We start from the raw sequence: 16,218 nt of genomic DNA, 5'->3' as shown, positions 1-16,218 counted from the left end.
TAAAATAATTCCTAGTTAAAAAAAAAACGCTTTAATTACCTAGGTAGGTATTAATAGGTGCCATTTTATAATAAAACAAGTACCTATATACCTACCTAATAGGTAAAACAATGTAAAAAGGAGTAATTTATTTAATATGGCTTCACTTTAAATCATATCGCAAATATCCAGTCCAGATGACCTCCTTGAAATTTCAAATTCGCGCCGCTACAAGGAACTTTTTTTTACTCGTTGATAAATTGATAAAACGTTGAGAGCGGGAATTTTCAAAATTTCAGGGTTTTCAAAAAATCAACATTTGGGTGCATTTTGTTGCAACATTTTTGCATTTTGCATACTTATTTCTGAAACTTTGGATTTTGGGTAGTTTCTTTCTTAGTTGAGTGGTTTTACATCTATATTTGTACGTAATTCGAGTTTCATACCCGAAGATTTTGTCATCTTGAACAATTGGACACAGGACTATCTCAGGAGTAGAAAATTACCGACAAGAAATTGACTATCTACCTACCTGTCATTTCAATAATTCTTGTGCTTTGCCCCGAGATTTCCTTCTCAGTTTGGAATATTCACACTATCTTTAAGTCAAACAACTATCCACACATCCTAAAATGTCCAACAATAATGAATCAAGCCCATTTTTAAGGAAGGTAAGTAAAAGTGACCTTCTTAGATCAAGAGCAGTGCCTACCTGTCATTTCAATAATTCTTGTGCTTTGCCCCGAGATTTCCTTCTCAGTTTGGAATATTCACACTATCTTTAAGTCAAACAACCATCCACACATCCTAAAATGTCCAACAATAATGAATCAAGCCCATTTTTAAGGAAGGTAAGTAAAAGTGACCTTCTCAGATCAAGAGCAGTGAATCAACTTTTGTAGCATTAAAATTACCGTCAAGAAATTGACTATCTATCTACCTGTCATTTCAATAATTCTTGTGCTTTGCCCCGAGATTTCCTTCTCAGTTTGGAAAATTCACACTATCTTTAAGTCAAACAACCATCCACACATCCTAAAATGTCCAACAATAATGAATCGAGTCCGTTTTTAAGGAAGGTAAGTAAAAGTGACCTTCTCAGATCAAGAGCAGTGAAACAACTTTTGTAGCATTAAAACTGTCATAGCTAGTTTGGCTGGGGGGCATTAAACAGGGAGTCTACCAGCCTGAATTCCCCTTGTTGAAAAAATTACAAGAAATATTGAAGAAATACAAAAAGTGCAAATGTTATCCACTTGTAAAATTTGTAGCCAAAACCAAATGTCAGCCCAAAACCAACTATTCTAGTTAGGGCTGATTTGAGAGGCTGACAAAAAACCACCAACCCTGTCTGTACAAGGGAAAAGGTGAAGAAAAAGAAGAAGAAACTGTGTCATAGCATGCCCATCCTGTAGTATGTCCCTCATCAAATTTAGATGACATAAAATGGACTTACCTAAAGTCAATATTTAAGGGTATTTGAGTGAAATTTCGAGTGTATGGCCGCCATACACGCCTTATATGGACGCTACGCCACTGATTAAAACCGTGTCATAGCTAGTTTGGCTGGGTGGCATTAAACAGGGAGTCTACCAGCCTGAATTCCCCTCGTTGAAAAAATTACAAGAAATATTGAAGAAATACCAAAAGTGCAAATGTTATCCACTTGTAAAATTTGTAGCCAAAACTAAATGTCAGCCCAAATCAATCATCCTAGTTAGGGCTGATTGAGAGGCTGACGAAAAACACCAACCCTGTCTGTACACGGGAAAAGGCAAAGAAAAAGAAGAAGAAAACTGTGTCATAGCATGCCCATCCTGTAGTGTGTCCCTCATCAAATTTAGGTGAAGACATAAAATGGACTCCTGAATTCCCCTTGTTGAAAAAATTACAAGAAATATTGAAGAAATACCAAAAGTGCAAATGTTATCCACTTGTAAAATTTGTAGCCAAAACCAAATGTCAGCCCAAAACCAATTATCCTAGTTAGGGCTGATTGAGAGGGTGACAAAAAACCACCAACCCTGTCTGTACATGGGAAAAGGTGAAGAAAAAGAAGAAGAAAACTGTGTCATAGCATGCCCATCCTGTAGTGTGTCCCTCATCAAATTTAGATGAAGACATAAAATGGACTTACTATTATAGCCAGTACTGAGGCATTGCATCAGAATGACACACAGAAGACAATGATCAGTTGTCAAACAAGGCACCTCCAAACTAAATGAATAGTGAACAGTGAATATTTTAATGCAGATACCTACCACATAACTTTCAATTTTGGTTTCTTTCAGGATATCTACATATTTGGAAGGAATTTAAATGAAATTCCCTGTTTTAGAAACAGTTTGCTCTACGGAATCAGCAGTGGTCTTGGTGTTGGATTGGGTACATTTCTGTTTACCAGCAATGGAAGAAAGGCCCTCCATTATGGCTTTGGATCTTACCTTGGAGTGACTTGGATCTACTGGTAAGATAGTTCACTTTTTTGAGGTTTGACAGAGAGAACTGTAACTGCTAAGTCTTATTGTCCAAGAGAAAAGATAGGAGACAGTCAGCTGTTCCAAGATCAAACCTTATCTGTTGATAAAGTTTCCTGGGTGGAATCACACTCTCAAACCCACAACCTAGCACTTACAAGGCTTGCTACCCTCCAAGCTAACTAGGCCGTGGAGTGACTTGGATCTACTGGTAAGATAGTTCGCTTTTTTTGAGGTTTGACAGAGAGAACTGTAACTGCTAAGGTCTTATTGTCCAAAAGAAAAGATAGGAGACAGTCAGCTGTTCCAAGATCAAACCTTATCGGTTGAGATCTTACCTTGGAGTGACTTGGATCTACTGGTAAGATAGTTCGCTTTTTTTGAGGTTTGACAGAGAGAACTGTAACTGCTAAGGTCTGTAACTGCAAAAGAAAAGATAGGAGACAGTCAGCTGTTCCAAGATCAAACCTTATCTGTTGGTAAAGTTTCCTGGGTGGAATCACACTCTCAAACCCGCGACCTAGCACTTACAAGGCTTGCTACCGTCCAAGCTAACTAGGCCAGCTAGATATTTCACTCTAAAACTGTATGAATCTTACGTATTCTTGAGAGTTCATTGCAACGGTCAATACATTAATTAGACTTACTTTATCATGGATACTCGTTGCTATCTTGAAAGCCCAGAAGAGGTTAGGCTGTTCTACTACCTAACCTCTTCTGGGCTCTCAAGATAGCAACAAGTGACCATGATAAAGTAAGTCTAAAACTGTAAACATGACATGGCGAGCGAGGACGGGCGAATTCGCGGAGCCCTGGTGGAGAATGTTGCCGGGCTCGTGAGCGCGGTGTACCCGCCGAGTGCCTCGACAGGCGGGCTAGTAGGGGGAAGGAATTTTTCGCGCGGGGAGAGACATGATTCCCGCTGGGGAAGTTTTGGCAGCGGGCTGGTAGGGGAAGGGAAATGCTGGCGCGGGGAGAGGAGTCATTCCCCGCGGAGAAGTGGTTGCCTTGGCGACGAAGTTTGTTTACATTTCTGTGAGAGAGTGGACGGTTGTCATGACAACGAAGCTTGTTTACATTTCTATAAGAGTGTGGATGGTTGTCATGACAACGAAACTTGTTTACATGTTTGTGAAAACGAAGTTGACACTATAGGTGGTTGTCTTGGGAACACAGCTGATTGTTTAGGAGACGAAACAAGGAGTCATGTGAATACAAGTGACTGTTTTGTAAAAGAGGAAGAAAAGGTGTTAAACGAAATGTGTAATGTGATAGATGAGACTGATAGTCGACAAAAAGATGGTTTATCAGATGGACACACCCTAAACAGTCAGGAAAGTCATAGTAAAGAACTTGTACATCAAGGCGATCCCAAATCCAGTACACATAGCGAAGATACTACTAAAGATTCCAGGACTGAGCAATTCAATACAAGTGATAATATAGGCAATAGCGGTACATCTCTCACATGAAGAAAATCAAACTCATCAACCTGGACATACAAAGCTGTCTCCATCTGTTGATAGACATTTACTCTCAGTTGTTGAGCAACACTTCGCTGAAGGCAGACATTGTCGAGTCTACTCTCATACTGAGTGATTTGTTCGATAACTATCAACATTATGTCAAAGGCTCTCACACTGTCATCCCTTCCATTGTCAAGTTTCTACTAACCCTGTGTCTGTTTGGTGTGGAGAAAAGCAAAGCTAACGCTAACTCGCTCAATGACAAGGGAAGACCGAAAGAAGCGAAGCTGTATAATGCAAATGTTTGATTCCGTGACTGGCCGTTACGGGGCCCACTCAGCCTCGTGAGGAAAATGAGTAGCTATCCATCGGATTTATTCTCAGCATTTTTAACTTTGGTTGTCTAAATGCAAAATGGTTGGAGAAAATTTAAACACAGGGTCTTTTTGACTTAAACCCCTTAAAATAGAGGGCTTAATTTAAGAAGACCCCTAGGTGAACTTGGGGCGGGCCAGAATCAGAGTATAAACTCAGCGTAACTTTAACTCTTCCATTGTGCAATCTAATTGGCTGAAAATTTTGAAATGAACCAATTAGATTGCTTTATTCCAAAATTTAAACTCTGCTTGTGTCCCGCCCTGTCCATCTAGGGTCTTGATGATTTGACCCAAAATTTTGAAATGAACCAATTAGATTGCTTTATTCCAAAATTTAAACTCTGCTTGTGTCCCGCCCTGTCCATCTAGGGTCTTGATGAATTGACCTTTTCAAATAGACTCAAAAATAGGAATCGTAGATGGGTATCCTTTGTAAGTACCCTGTTGTACTTCGAGGACCTGTGAACTCATTGAAATGCGATTTATTTAACATCCAAACAGTCTTTGCAAACAAGTTTTGAACCCAGTCGTAAATGGTGCATTCTGAAGTTTGATCGAATTTTGGTTGAATATCCAATTGAATAATGTTTGAAGTGACTTGAGAGTTTGAAGTAGAATTTGAAATTTCGAAGTTTGGAGCCTTGAAGTCGGTTGATTTCGGATATATTCCAAATATTGCTTCAGGATAGGAAATATACCTACACAAATGCAGTAAAAACAATATTAGATTTTGTCTACTAGAGGAGACACTACTGTGAAAACAATACTACATAAATTAGATTTTCATCATAGGTCTACATTAGTAGAGCCACGATGAAAAAGCTTTGGATGGATAAATGTTGAATATACATAGGAGGGGTTTAGAGGATTAGAGTGCTGTAGGGGGGCTAGAAAGTTCTTTGGTAAACTAGAACTTGGAACAAAACATTTAGAACGGCTAAAGCGATCTACGAAAATGCTAATCATTCTACAGAATCACCTACATATTTGGTGGTTAATCTATTTTAATAAAATTATTTTGAACTGTGCAATAAAATCGTAGGTTTTTCACCTGAGAAATAAAATTGAAAAAAAAAAACAAGTTTTAATTGGCTTCTCTCACTTTTTTTTTAAAGAGTTTGATAGAGAGAACTGTAACTGCTAAGGTCTTATCGTCCCGAAAGCGATGAGAGAAGACACGATAGAAGAAAGCCAGCCGTTCCGAGAACGAACCTTGTCCGTGCAGGATAAAATCCGCCCAGGGCGGGAATCGAACCCGCGGCCTAGCGCTTACAAGGCAGACGCGCTACCAACCAAGCTAACTAGGCTGGTTACGCTTGTTACTAGTTTTTGAGTGCAGCCCGTGTTCAATTGGTTTCTTGGGAATCGAACCCGCGGCCTAGCGCTTACAAGGCAGACGCGCTACCAACCAAGCTAACTAGGCTGGTTACGCTTGTTACTAGTTTTTGTAGTTCAGCCCGTGTTCAATTGGTTTCTGGTTGACTAGCATAAGATTAGTCTAGGAACGTCTCTTGGAGTGATATCAGTCTAAGCTCGTAGATCCAGCTTTTGGTCTTCAAAATAGCTGGCACTGGCTCTTCGTTTGAACTTTGGGTTCAGCCACATGGCGCCCGCCCGCCTGAAAAACCAACAGTCTTTGTGTCAATAAATGATCTGGCTGGGGGACTTTAAACAGGGAGTAGACCAGTGTCGTTCTGTGGGACTATATATGTATAGGAACCAGAGCTGCCAAACCCTAACCACCCTGGCTAGCTGAAGGTTACAAAGGGTTTATCATGCTTCAAAGGAAAAGCACAGGTCCTCATGATGGTTGACTGCGGTTCGGGATCGTCCAAGTAATCTTGGCTAGAGACCATCTCTCTCTCTCTCTCTCCTCTCCTCTCTCTCTCCTTTCTCTCTCTTCTCTCTCTCCTCTCTCTCCTCTCTTCTCTCTCTCCTCTCTTCTCCTCTCCTCTTCTTCTTTTTCTTCGCCTTTTCCCGTGTATAGACGGGGTCGGCGTTTTTCGTCAACTTCTCAATTAGCTCTATCTAGGGCGATTGCTTTGGGCTGACATTTGGTTTTGGCTACAAATCCTAATCCTCTTTCTCTCTATCTCTAAACAATAATAAAAAAATGCCCTCACCTGATTCGAACCTCAGGAATGGTCTTGCTTTGAATGAACAGCCACACACAGATCAGCAGTGGCCACAGAACGAATGGTCCCAATCCCGAGACAAACCCGTAGCTAAGTGAGAAGGAATGCACGTTGGACGCTTGCAGTATGAACAGGGGGCAGACAAACAGGGAGATGTACACCCAGCGAAGCCCGGTGGCCTTCTTCGAGCGGACGATCTATTCCATACCTCGGCTGGGATTGAACCCACGCCCTCCTGTTTACCAGGCGAGCGCCTTGACCACTACACCACCGAGGTAGGTATAGATATTAGATAAGGTTCGTTCTCTTTCCATTTCAGATTCCCTTTTGTTCCGTCGTACCCCGTCCGTCTAATGTGTACGATACTTAAATAAAGCACTACCTATAATTATTTCAGGGGTTACTGCCGTTTCAGCTACAACCGAGTGGACAAGCAGTTGAAGGAAATCAAGAAAGTGCTCCAAGATAAAGTCGACGACTCCACGAATGATCCTGTGCTTATAGATCCATCTGATGTTAAACAGGCTTAGACACCGTCCTCTATTTGGTAACAATAGAATAGATACTGGGACAAATCACAAAACTTCATTAACTTCCAAGTTCCAAACCAATGACACTGGAACAAATCACGAATCCGGCATTCACTTTTAATTTCCAAAACCAATAATAATCACTTCCCAACTCTGGCATTTTAAGCTGCTCCTACACCAAATGCATAAACGGTTGCTCCTTGTTTACAAAATCCCTAGAATTCCTCAAGCTGTGTCCAAACATAGTCGACGCCGTCGATCGACGAGGTGAATCTATGTTGTCGAGGCAGTGTGGACGGTTTCAGTCGACTTCGATCCATGGCGTCGACTATGTGTGGACACAGCTTAGCTTTCAAATCTAAAGGCTAATGGTGTCATGTTTGTTTTTTCTATATTCGGGATTTCGGAGTGTCCTTAGAGAACAATAAACGTAAAACTCTTGCGGCGCAGGCGAAATTGAAGTTCTAATGGAAGTATTTCAAAGTGGGAATGAATAATTGATCAACGAAATTCAAGAGAAAATCTGATTATGGAATTGAAATCGGTATGTTCTCATTTGAAAAATCAAAAGTAGGTTGCTCATTTGCTCATACCGATCTCAAAAAGAGCCTCCAAATATCGCTTTCCCTTTAAAAATTAAGATACACTTTGCCCAAGTACGCTAGGCATTTCATAGAATGACTAGGCATTCTACAGATTGCCGGTAATACACGTCTCTTCAAAATACAAGTTCCTCACCGCCCTGTAGACGAAATAATAAGGAAGTGTTGGAATTTGGAATCGGTCCACTTTTATTTGCCCTAGAAACGTGGGTTGACAGTAAAATGGCGAAAAAACAACAATAGTTTTTCCTTTTTCTTATCTTTATTATCAGTGGCGTAAGGCGTATCCTACATGGGAAGTTTGGGAAGCTAGGGTTTCCATTCCTCTGTATAGTTTCCTCATTTTTTTTACTTCTTCGAGAATGGTAAGTGATTTAGGCATTTTTCAACCTGGATTTTAAAACCAGCAGCAGATCGGCACTTAAGTTTATGAGGTTCTGGGTTCGATTACCGGCGGGGTCGAATTTTTTTCGGCTCTGTGTTTGTAGTTTGGTGTGTACTGAACGGCGTGAGGGCAATTGAGTAGCGACCAGGGTCGGCAAGACCAGTATAAAAAGATTTTTTGTAATATGGAAAAAAATTGCAAAGAAGGCACTGAGTAATGTCTGATACCAACAAAAGTTGTGAAAAAGCTCTGCTTTACCACACGCCGCTGTTTTATTTCGAGTATCGAATATGCTAGTTGTGAAAGGCGGAGGAGGAATGTGTCATATTTCTTCGTTAAATTTTATGCATTTTCCTTGGTCATTCGCCAATATCGTTAGCGTCTAGTCAGAACTTTTCATACAGTGTGTATGAAATGTTACTTAAGTAAAATTTTAATATCTTTTCTATTTTTAATTGTTTTCACTTTCTTCTATTTTTTTTTAATTTGTATATTGTTTACTCAATAATTAAATAATATTTAATTATGTAGATAGAAAGTGCTATTCTTAAAAGAAATACTAATTTTTTATTATATCATTATTATTTCATAAACTAATAAAATATTTTTGTTTGTTTGATAGTGGATGGGGATTAACATCACTGTATTTAACTCTATTTTTTCCCTAATCCTATAGGTGCTGCGGTTGGCGGTATTCTGACAGCTTTTTGACAATTTTCGACCGCTTTTTGGCCGTTTTCAGGTGTACTGACTAAGCGGTTTTGGATATAGTAAAAGTTACGGTAGAATAACACCGAAATAAGCATCATTCAACAGGATAAGGAAAGTCGTGTGATGTTCACACCAGATTTTTCATAAAAAAATTTCTCTCATCCAATGTACTCTGAGGTTGTACAAATGTTTCACCCTGTAACTGGAATTGATCCTATAGGTGCTGCGGTTGGCGGTATTCTGACAGCTTTTTGACAATTTTCGACCGCTTTTTGGCCGTTTTCAGGTGTACTGACTAAACGGTTTGGGATATTGTAAAAGTTACTCTAGAATAACACCGAAATAAGCATCATTCAAAAGGATAAGGAAAGTCGTGTGATGTTCACACCAGATTTTTCATAAAAAAATTTCTCTCATACAATGTACTCTGAGGTTGTACAAATGGTTCACCCTGTAACTGGAATTGATTTCTGTTCCAGTACATGAACGTTAGCGGGACATGTATTTCTAAAGTACCCTAGCGTGCTATGAAACAGACTATGAAGGGGGAGGTGCCATTCTGCCTGGAACAAGAGATTTCTAGGAGAAATATGAATTGAGAGAGGGAGAAGAAAAACTAAATACCTAAATGAAATAATAATTTACATTGTTAAGGAGGCCTTAAAAAAAGAAAAAAAAAAAAGAAACGGTTTGATAGAAGGAACTGTAACGCAGGTCTTGTCTCGAAATTGAAGAGCAAAGATGAATAGGATACTAGAAAGCCAGCCGTTCTGAGAACGAAAATTATCACACGGTAAAGTTCGCCCTGGTGGGTATCGAACCCGCGACCTAGCGCTTACAAGGCAGACGCGCTACCTGCCAAGCTAACACAGAATGGGTTAAATATGAGTTTCCAGGGTACTGAATACTTAGGTGAAAAAAAAAAAAAAAACACGCTTTTAATACCTAGTAGTTCTGTGAATTGTAGACCTCACTCAGACTCTTTTGCCTAAGCTGAGAAAAATCCTGTCCTTCTATAAACGTGGATTTTCATTCAAGGGTTTATGATGACTCATAGGATGTAGGTACTGGACGATCTGGATCGGGGAACAAAAATGACAGGACCAATTAAAGTCACGAGACACGAGAACTTAACAGGTCAAACAATGCATTGTTTGGTAAATAAACCATCCAGCGTGACTCACTCATAAACGTGACATGACGAAGAAGCATTGTTTGTGATTTGAAATAGAGAAGACTTAATTGAAAGAAGTCTCACAAACACCACCACCCTGTCAGATGTTCTAATGATAACAATAGACCTGGCTGCAATGTTTATAGAGAACAACAAGTAGTGAGTAGTATGAGAGGATGGCTGACCCTACTGGTGGTTGTAACCCTTGCCACATCCACATGGTGTAACTATTACAGTCACAGTGGAAAGGAATACTCTGGGGAACCTTCACTCTCCATCTCCAAGGACCAAGAGAAGATCCTCAAGGATTTTCCACATGCGGACAAACATGTCAAACACGCGAAAAAGCCAGAGGCAGACAAACAGTCCGAGTCTGACTTTGCTCCTCCGAGCAAAGACAGTTCGAGTGAATCGAGTGCGAGCGAAAACAAAAAGGAGAAAGTGAAACCAAACGCATGGCAAAACTATGCCCGAGGCAAATATGGAGTGGAGGAAAGTGTGGACTTGTCTATCTTGAAGAAGAAAACCACTGGGGAACCTTCACTCTCCATCTCCAAGGACCAAGAGAAGATCCTTAAGGATTTCCCACATGCGGACAAACATGTCAAACACGCGAAAAAGCCACAGGGAGACAAACAGTCCGAGTCTGACTTTGCTCCTCCGAGCAAAGACAGTTCGAGTGAATCCAGTGCGAGCGAAAACAAAAAGGAGAAAGTGAAACCAAACGCATGGCAAAACTATGCCCGAGGCAAATACGGCGTGGAGGAGAGCGTGGACTTGTCCATCTTGAAGAAGAAAACCACAAGGAAGATCATCGAACAACAATGGAAACCAAAAACGAAGACAGACAAAACAAAGAAAGGTAAAGATGTGAGTGGTGAAATAAGTGACAAAGCTAGGCAGAAAGTGACACAGGAACATAAAGAAAAGAAAACCATGGCGAAGAAAAAAGCAGAATCAAAACGAAAGAAGGAATCAGAAAGTGAAGACAAAACTGAAGAGGAATTGGTGATTGACTTTAGTGAACCAGAAGGAAAGAAGAAAAGAGGAAAATCCAGTAAGGCTGAATCAGAAGAAGTGAGTAAACTAACTGCCAAGGAGAAAAAGCATTGGAAATTGGACAGTGAGGATGATTCAAGCAGTTCAGAATATTTTGGAAAAGGTGGAAGAAAATATACATTGAGAGAATTTGACAAAGGGATTCCCGAAGATCATGAATTGGGTGATCCATCAGCCTTGATTACGAAAAATTCTGTGCCCGGTAAAACGGAAAAACCGAATGTCAAGAAGCCTACTGTAAAGAAAACCAAAGTTAAAAGTGAACCACAAAGCAGAATCAAAACGAAAGAAGGAATCAGAAAGTGAAGACAAAACTGAAGAGGAATTGGTGATTGACTTTAGTGAACCAGAAGTAAAGAAGAAAAGAGGAAAATCCAGTAAGGCTGAATCAGAAGAAGTGAGTAAACTAACTACCAAGGAGAAAAAGCATTGGAAATTGGACAGTGAGGATGATTCAAGCAGTTCAGAATATTTTGGAAAAGGTGGAAGAAAATATACATTGAGAGAATTTGACAGAGGGATTCCCGAAGATCATGAATTGGGTGATCCATCAGCCTTGATTACGAAACATTCTGTGCCCGGTAAAACGGAAAAACCGAATGTCAAGAAGCCTACTGTAAAGAAAAAAGTTAAAAGTGAACCATAGTGAGGATGATTCAAGCAGTTCAGAATATTTTGGAAAAGGTGGAAGAAAATATACATTGAGAGAATTTGACAAAGGGATTCCCGAAGCTCATGAATTGGGTGATCCATCAGCCTTGATTACGAAACATTCTGTACCCGGTAAAACGGAAAAACCGAATGTCAAGAAGCCTACTGTAAAGAAAACCAAAGTTAAAAGTGAACCATTAGACGACTCTGAAGATTATGACATCGCGAATGAAACAATTGAACAACGAAGAAATTGAACTTCTAACAGGTGTCAAAACAGAAGGAATATCGGAATTCCCCGATAATGCTATCCACAGTGATTCCATCAGGAAATCCCTGGACAGAATCTACAAAGAAGCTGACGTACTTTCTGTCATCCTTCCGAGTATCTTCGTGGATTTTGATCTAGAGTCTGACATGCTCAATAAAGTGGTCAATGAATTCTTCGCCATCAGTAGGACCAATTATGCCCAGCTGAAAGATACCAACCAGTCGTCTGCCAAAAAGTCTAGTCCAAACAAAAAGAATATCTCGATCTATACAAATAAAGGTGGTGATATCTCGATTAGTCCAAACAAAGACGTTCTTTCGCATAGTCCGAAGAAAAATTATGATACCCTTTCGATTAGTCCAAATGGAAACGTTAATATCTCGAATAGTTCAATTCAAAGCAGCGATATTCCTTCGATTAGTCCAATGGACAACGTTAATACCTCGAGTAGTCCTACTGAAAACGTTAATACCTCAAGTAGTCCGAATATAAGCAGCGATACTCTTTCGATTAGTCCAATTAAAAACGGTAATAATAATCCTTCGAATAGTCCAAATAAAAACGTTAATATCTCGAGTAGTCCAAATGAAGCCGGTAATCATCTTTCGATTAGTCCAAACACCAATCAGTCCTCAATTAGGCCACCTTCAAATTCTTATCCCGACTTCACCGATCTCCACATCCAATCCAGACTGGGCCACTTCCTCAGCATCAACTTGGATCTGGGTCTCCATGACGTTATCTTTGTCTTACTGACGAAATGCTCCCAGAGTGTGCTTGCATCTAAGAAGTGTCATACTTTGACGTCAGTCGAACTGAACCGTGTTTTGAACGCGTTATTTAGGATTCATTCTCAGGGCGAGATGACATTTGAAATGTCAACTTGTGTTGGTAATCTTATTCGAACTCTGTTGGAAATTAGGACGAAATTTTTCTCAAAATCGCCTCGTCATTCAGTAAGTCCTGAACATATGAAAAGCGTGGACACGGATCAATGGTTTCTTCATAACGTAAAGACACTTTTTCACATACCGAGAGTTGGCGAAACCGATCCAACAAATACAGAAACAAGCTCGGGACAGTTATTAGAAGAAACCTTTTCAAATTCATCAGAGGCGTGGGAAAATCCAAGTCACTTTGCCGATGCAAACATCGGAAAGCTGCTCAAGAAACTAAGCGAAACCGACATAATTTCTGTCGTAAACCATGAAAACTTTAATATTAAATTGCTTACAGCGCTTGTTAATGAAGGAAAGTATGCCCTCATGAAGGACAACGATGGGAGACTCTTGGAGATAGCTGCTGGGAAATTATTCAGCTGTCTCAAAGAATTCTTGAACGTGCCGATGCAAACATCGGAAAGCTGCTCAAGAAACTAAGCGAAACCGACATAATTTCTGTCGTAAACCATGAAAACTTTAATATTAAACTGCTTACAGCACTTGTTAATGAAGGAAAGTATGCCCTCATGAAGGACAACGATGGGAGACTCTTAGAGATAGCTGCTGGGAAATTGTTCAGCTGTCTCAAAGAATTCTTGAACCACATGCCAGATGTTAAACAACTCTATCACCCGGTACATAGGTTTCCAACGGAGCAAGAGATGAAGTATAGCGACGGATTGGATAGCTTGTTCTTACAATACGATACTTACAGGACGTGTGAGATATTCCTGGATATTGTACAGGAGTATTTTCAAACAATAGACGATTTAGATGTGTATTTTGAGCGCCATAATGAAAACCAGGCGAATAAGTCGCCCAATGTAAGGCGAAGTATAACCGTTCAAGATATTGAGCAGGAAACTTTACCCAGTGGAGATTCAAATAATAAAGTCAAAGGCATCAACCCGAGGGAAGTTCTTAACAAATTGGCGCAACTGAACAAGCAAAACTCCAACGAAATGTATAAGTTTTCCCTGGTCCTCTTCAGTCTGCTGAGTTACCTCATCAAACATAGGGATCTCTTTAACCATGACACGAAATTGACTCGAATTGTCAATAAAATCATCAGCACCAACAACACCCTCATGAGTAAATTCAGTTTCATTTTCAACATACTTGTCAAAGAAGACGAGATGCATTTGATCAACATCATTAACGCTATCTACCACACTGTGTTGTGCTACAAGGAGAATGCGTTCACCATTGTCAAGCATGGGAATTTGAAGCTGAGTAATCGGGATAGCGTCGCAGCCTTGTATCAACTCAACACCATTCTTCAGTTGATCATGAGGGAAAGTGAACTTGAAATTTCCAACACAGAAACAGAAACACCGGGTGTAACAGCAGAACCTTTGAACATCACGGAACTTTTCAACCTAACGTTGACGCTTTGCAAGTGTGACACGCTGTATACGTATGCCCGCATCCCACTCCACCTATGGGATTACACGGATCCCGTTGAACATCTAAACGAACTGAGCCTCGCTTTGTTACCAACGGAGATGCTTCTCAACGTTGGAAACCTAAACGATTTCGTTCTGCGCTTGAAATATGTCGGGTGGCACTCGCGGTTACATTTCGAGCAAACCTGGGTGATCCTACTGACGATTATCACACGGATCCCGTTGAACATCTAAACGAACTGAGCCTCGCTTTGTTACCAACGGAGATGCTTCTCAACGTTGGAAACCTAAACGATTTCGTCCTGCGCTTGAAATACGTCGGGTGGCACTCGCGGTTACATTTCGAGCAAACCTGGGTGATCCTACTGACGATTATCACGGAGATTAGCAACACGAGTGAACTTGAAGATGATCTTATTGAAGACAGAAGCGCCCTCTATACACTAACTATACATGGGATTACGGAGCTCCTCATACAAACGCAGCTTGTAGAGCCTGGCAATAGAAAACTGGAGCAAGCAACGAAGCAATATCAAAGCGCCTTCACCCATTTGAATCAATACAGAGGCGAGTACGTTCATAGTCCTCGAAACAATCGGAAGGTCGTCTCTGACATCTCAAATGAAATCGGGACAAAAGTCAACAACATTCTGTTCAATTTGAATCAAGTGACGAAAGTTCCGTTCTCGAACACAAACGTAAACTACGAATACTTACACCACGTTTACAACGTGAACCAGTATCGGGACAAAAGTCAACAACATTCTGTTCAATTTGAATCAAGTGACGAAAGTTCCGTTCTCGAACACAAACGTAAACTACGAATACTCACACCATGTTTACAACGTGAACCAGCTGAGTTATAACTATCTCCATAACGCACTGCTTGACAATGAGATGAACAAGGACTATTTGAATGAAGACGACAACCTAGGTGAAGTGAGGAACAAAGAGTACATCTCTCACATGAAGAAAATCAAACTCATCAACCTGGACATACAAAGCTGTCTCCATCTGTTGATAGACATTTACTCTCAGTTGCTGAGCAACACTTCGCTGAAGGCAGATATTGTCGACTCTACTCTCATACTGAGTGATTTGTTCGATAACTATCAACATTACTTTCCCCGCTTACTACGCTAAATTTTATGACTTGACTTGGACTCGAACCACCAACCTCCAGATTCAAAGTCCACCGTGCTAACCACTGAAGTTGGTGAAAATCGACAACTACAAAACACACGTAACAAGAATGCCTACAAGGCGCATTTATTTGACTATTCATTTATGAACATTCAGTTTCAACATTTACAAGAAAATTGTATACAAAATTGTTAAACGAAGTCTTGTTTCATTTACCAGGTAAATGAAAAACTAGATCCCCCACAAAACGTTAATACTGGAAAATTGATAGAAAAATGAGGGATTTGATATAGTAATAATAGGAAAATTCGATATAGTAATAATAGTGCTTATTGAGCTCAAATTCTCAAATTATTTTGAGGATAAAATTCCATACCACTTTTTTACTTTATTGTCACTCTCTATTACCACCTATTAATTTACATTTCCCTTTTTTTTAGTTAAGCAAGGTCTTTTTACTAAATTGTTAGTTGTATGTGTTATTTTTTAACCCATCAAATATACGAGACCTTGTTTAGACTGCTGGGGTAAAGGGACTTTTCAGTCCTATTCGGGCAGGATAAACAAGGTGTATTCTATTCTATTCTACCACGGCTGGGATTGAACCAACGCCCTCTTGGTAAAAGTTGGTACAGAAGTACTCAGTAATTTCAATAATAAAACACATGAGTGGAGCCATGCCATTGGCTAGCAAGATGCTAATAATGAAAAAAGAGCTAATTATCTAATCTTACATCTATTTAGCCACAGCACAAGGCGTGTCCGGTCACCCATTGAACGTGATGACGTTCAACGTAGCTTAACATGAACTTTTAGGAACTAATTATTCAAGGTCCTCCAACGATTTCAAAAGCAGATATATCATCAAGAAATCCAAGCAGGTGAAAGCACTACCAGATGTGTCCTCAGTG

General features: G+C 40.1%; 2 protein-coding genes and 1 long non-coding RNA gene across 5 annotated transcripts in view; 2 read left to right on the top strand and 1 right to left on the bottom strand.

Annotated features, from left to right (window-relative positions):
- The window catches only part of LOC103514461, a 31,978-nt gene extending 16,671 nt beyond the window's left edge, over window positions 1-15,307 (top strand). Inside the window, exons 17-20 of the mRNA XM_017446229.2 lie at window positions 12,544-12,968; window positions 13,172-14,225; window positions 14,393-14,842; window positions 14,958-15,307. Coding sequence (XP_017301718.2) covers window positions 12,544-12,968; window positions 13,172-14,225; window positions 14,393-14,842; window positions 14,958-15,307 — 2,279 coding nt within the window. The remainder of the gene's footprint in view (window positions 1-12,543; window positions 12,969-13,171; window positions 14,226-14,392; window positions 14,843-14,957) is intronic.
- LOC113469588 lies at window positions 338-831 on the bottom strand. The gene is made up of 2 exons (XR_003392955.1): window positions 692-831; window positions 338-511 (listed from the first exon to the last, which is right to left on the bottom strand). It is a non-coding gene; the product is annotated as an uncharacterized LOC113469588 (long non-coding RNA).
- On the top strand, window positions 510-8,344 carry LOC103514452 (cytochrome c oxidase assembly protein COX20, mitochondrial-like). Of its 3 annotated transcripts, none has more exons than XM_008479329.3 (3): window positions 510-650; window positions 2,271-2,446; window positions 6,832-6,973. In XM_008479329.3, the coding sequence occupies exons 1-3, from the start codon at window positions 612-614 to the stop codon at window positions 6,962-6,964; spliced, it is 348 nt and encodes a 115-aa protein (XP_008477551.1). In that variant the 5' UTR covers window positions 510-611; the 3' UTR covers window positions 6,965-6,973. The 3 variants fall into 3 exon arrangements, with proteins under 3 accessions (XP_008477551.1, XP_008477549.1, XP_008477550.1); XM_008479327.3 differs by lacking the exon at window positions 510-650 and adding an exon at window positions 693-830; XM_008479328.3 differs by lacking the exon at window positions 510-650 and adding an exon at window positions 917-1,058 and having other exon boundaries at window positions 6,832-8,344.
- Window positions 15,308-16,218: the final 911 nt, after the last annotated feature.

The sequence above is a fragment of the Diaphorina citri genome, unplaced genomic scaffold (assembly GCF_000475195.1).
Source record: "Diaphorina citri unplaced genomic scaffold, Diaci psyllid genome assembly version 1.1 scaffold1146, whole genome shotgun sequence".
NCBI classification, from domain to species: Eukaryota; Metazoa; Arthropoda; class Insecta; order Hemiptera; family Psyllidae; genus Diaphorina; species Diaphorina citri.
Note: the sequence above shows the minus strand (reverse complement) of the source record. Positions and strands in the feature narration are given on the sequence as shown.

What these genes read in the sequence shown, in the direction of transcription:
- LOC103514452 (XM_008479328.3), top strand. Translation starts at nt 1,020, where the DNA reads ATGTCCAACAATAATGAATCGAGTCCGTTTTTAAGGAAG. An exon ending in CGAGTCCGTTTTTAAGGAAG is followed by an intron (nt 1,059 to 2,270) that starts GTAAGTAAAAGT and finishes GGTTTCTTTCAG; the next exon opens with GATATCTACATATTTGGAAG. An exon ending in GGAGTGACTTGGATCTACTG is followed by an intron (nt 2,447 to 6,831) that starts GTAAGATAGTTC and finishes TAATTATTTCAG; the next exon opens with GGGTTACTGCCGTTTCAGCT.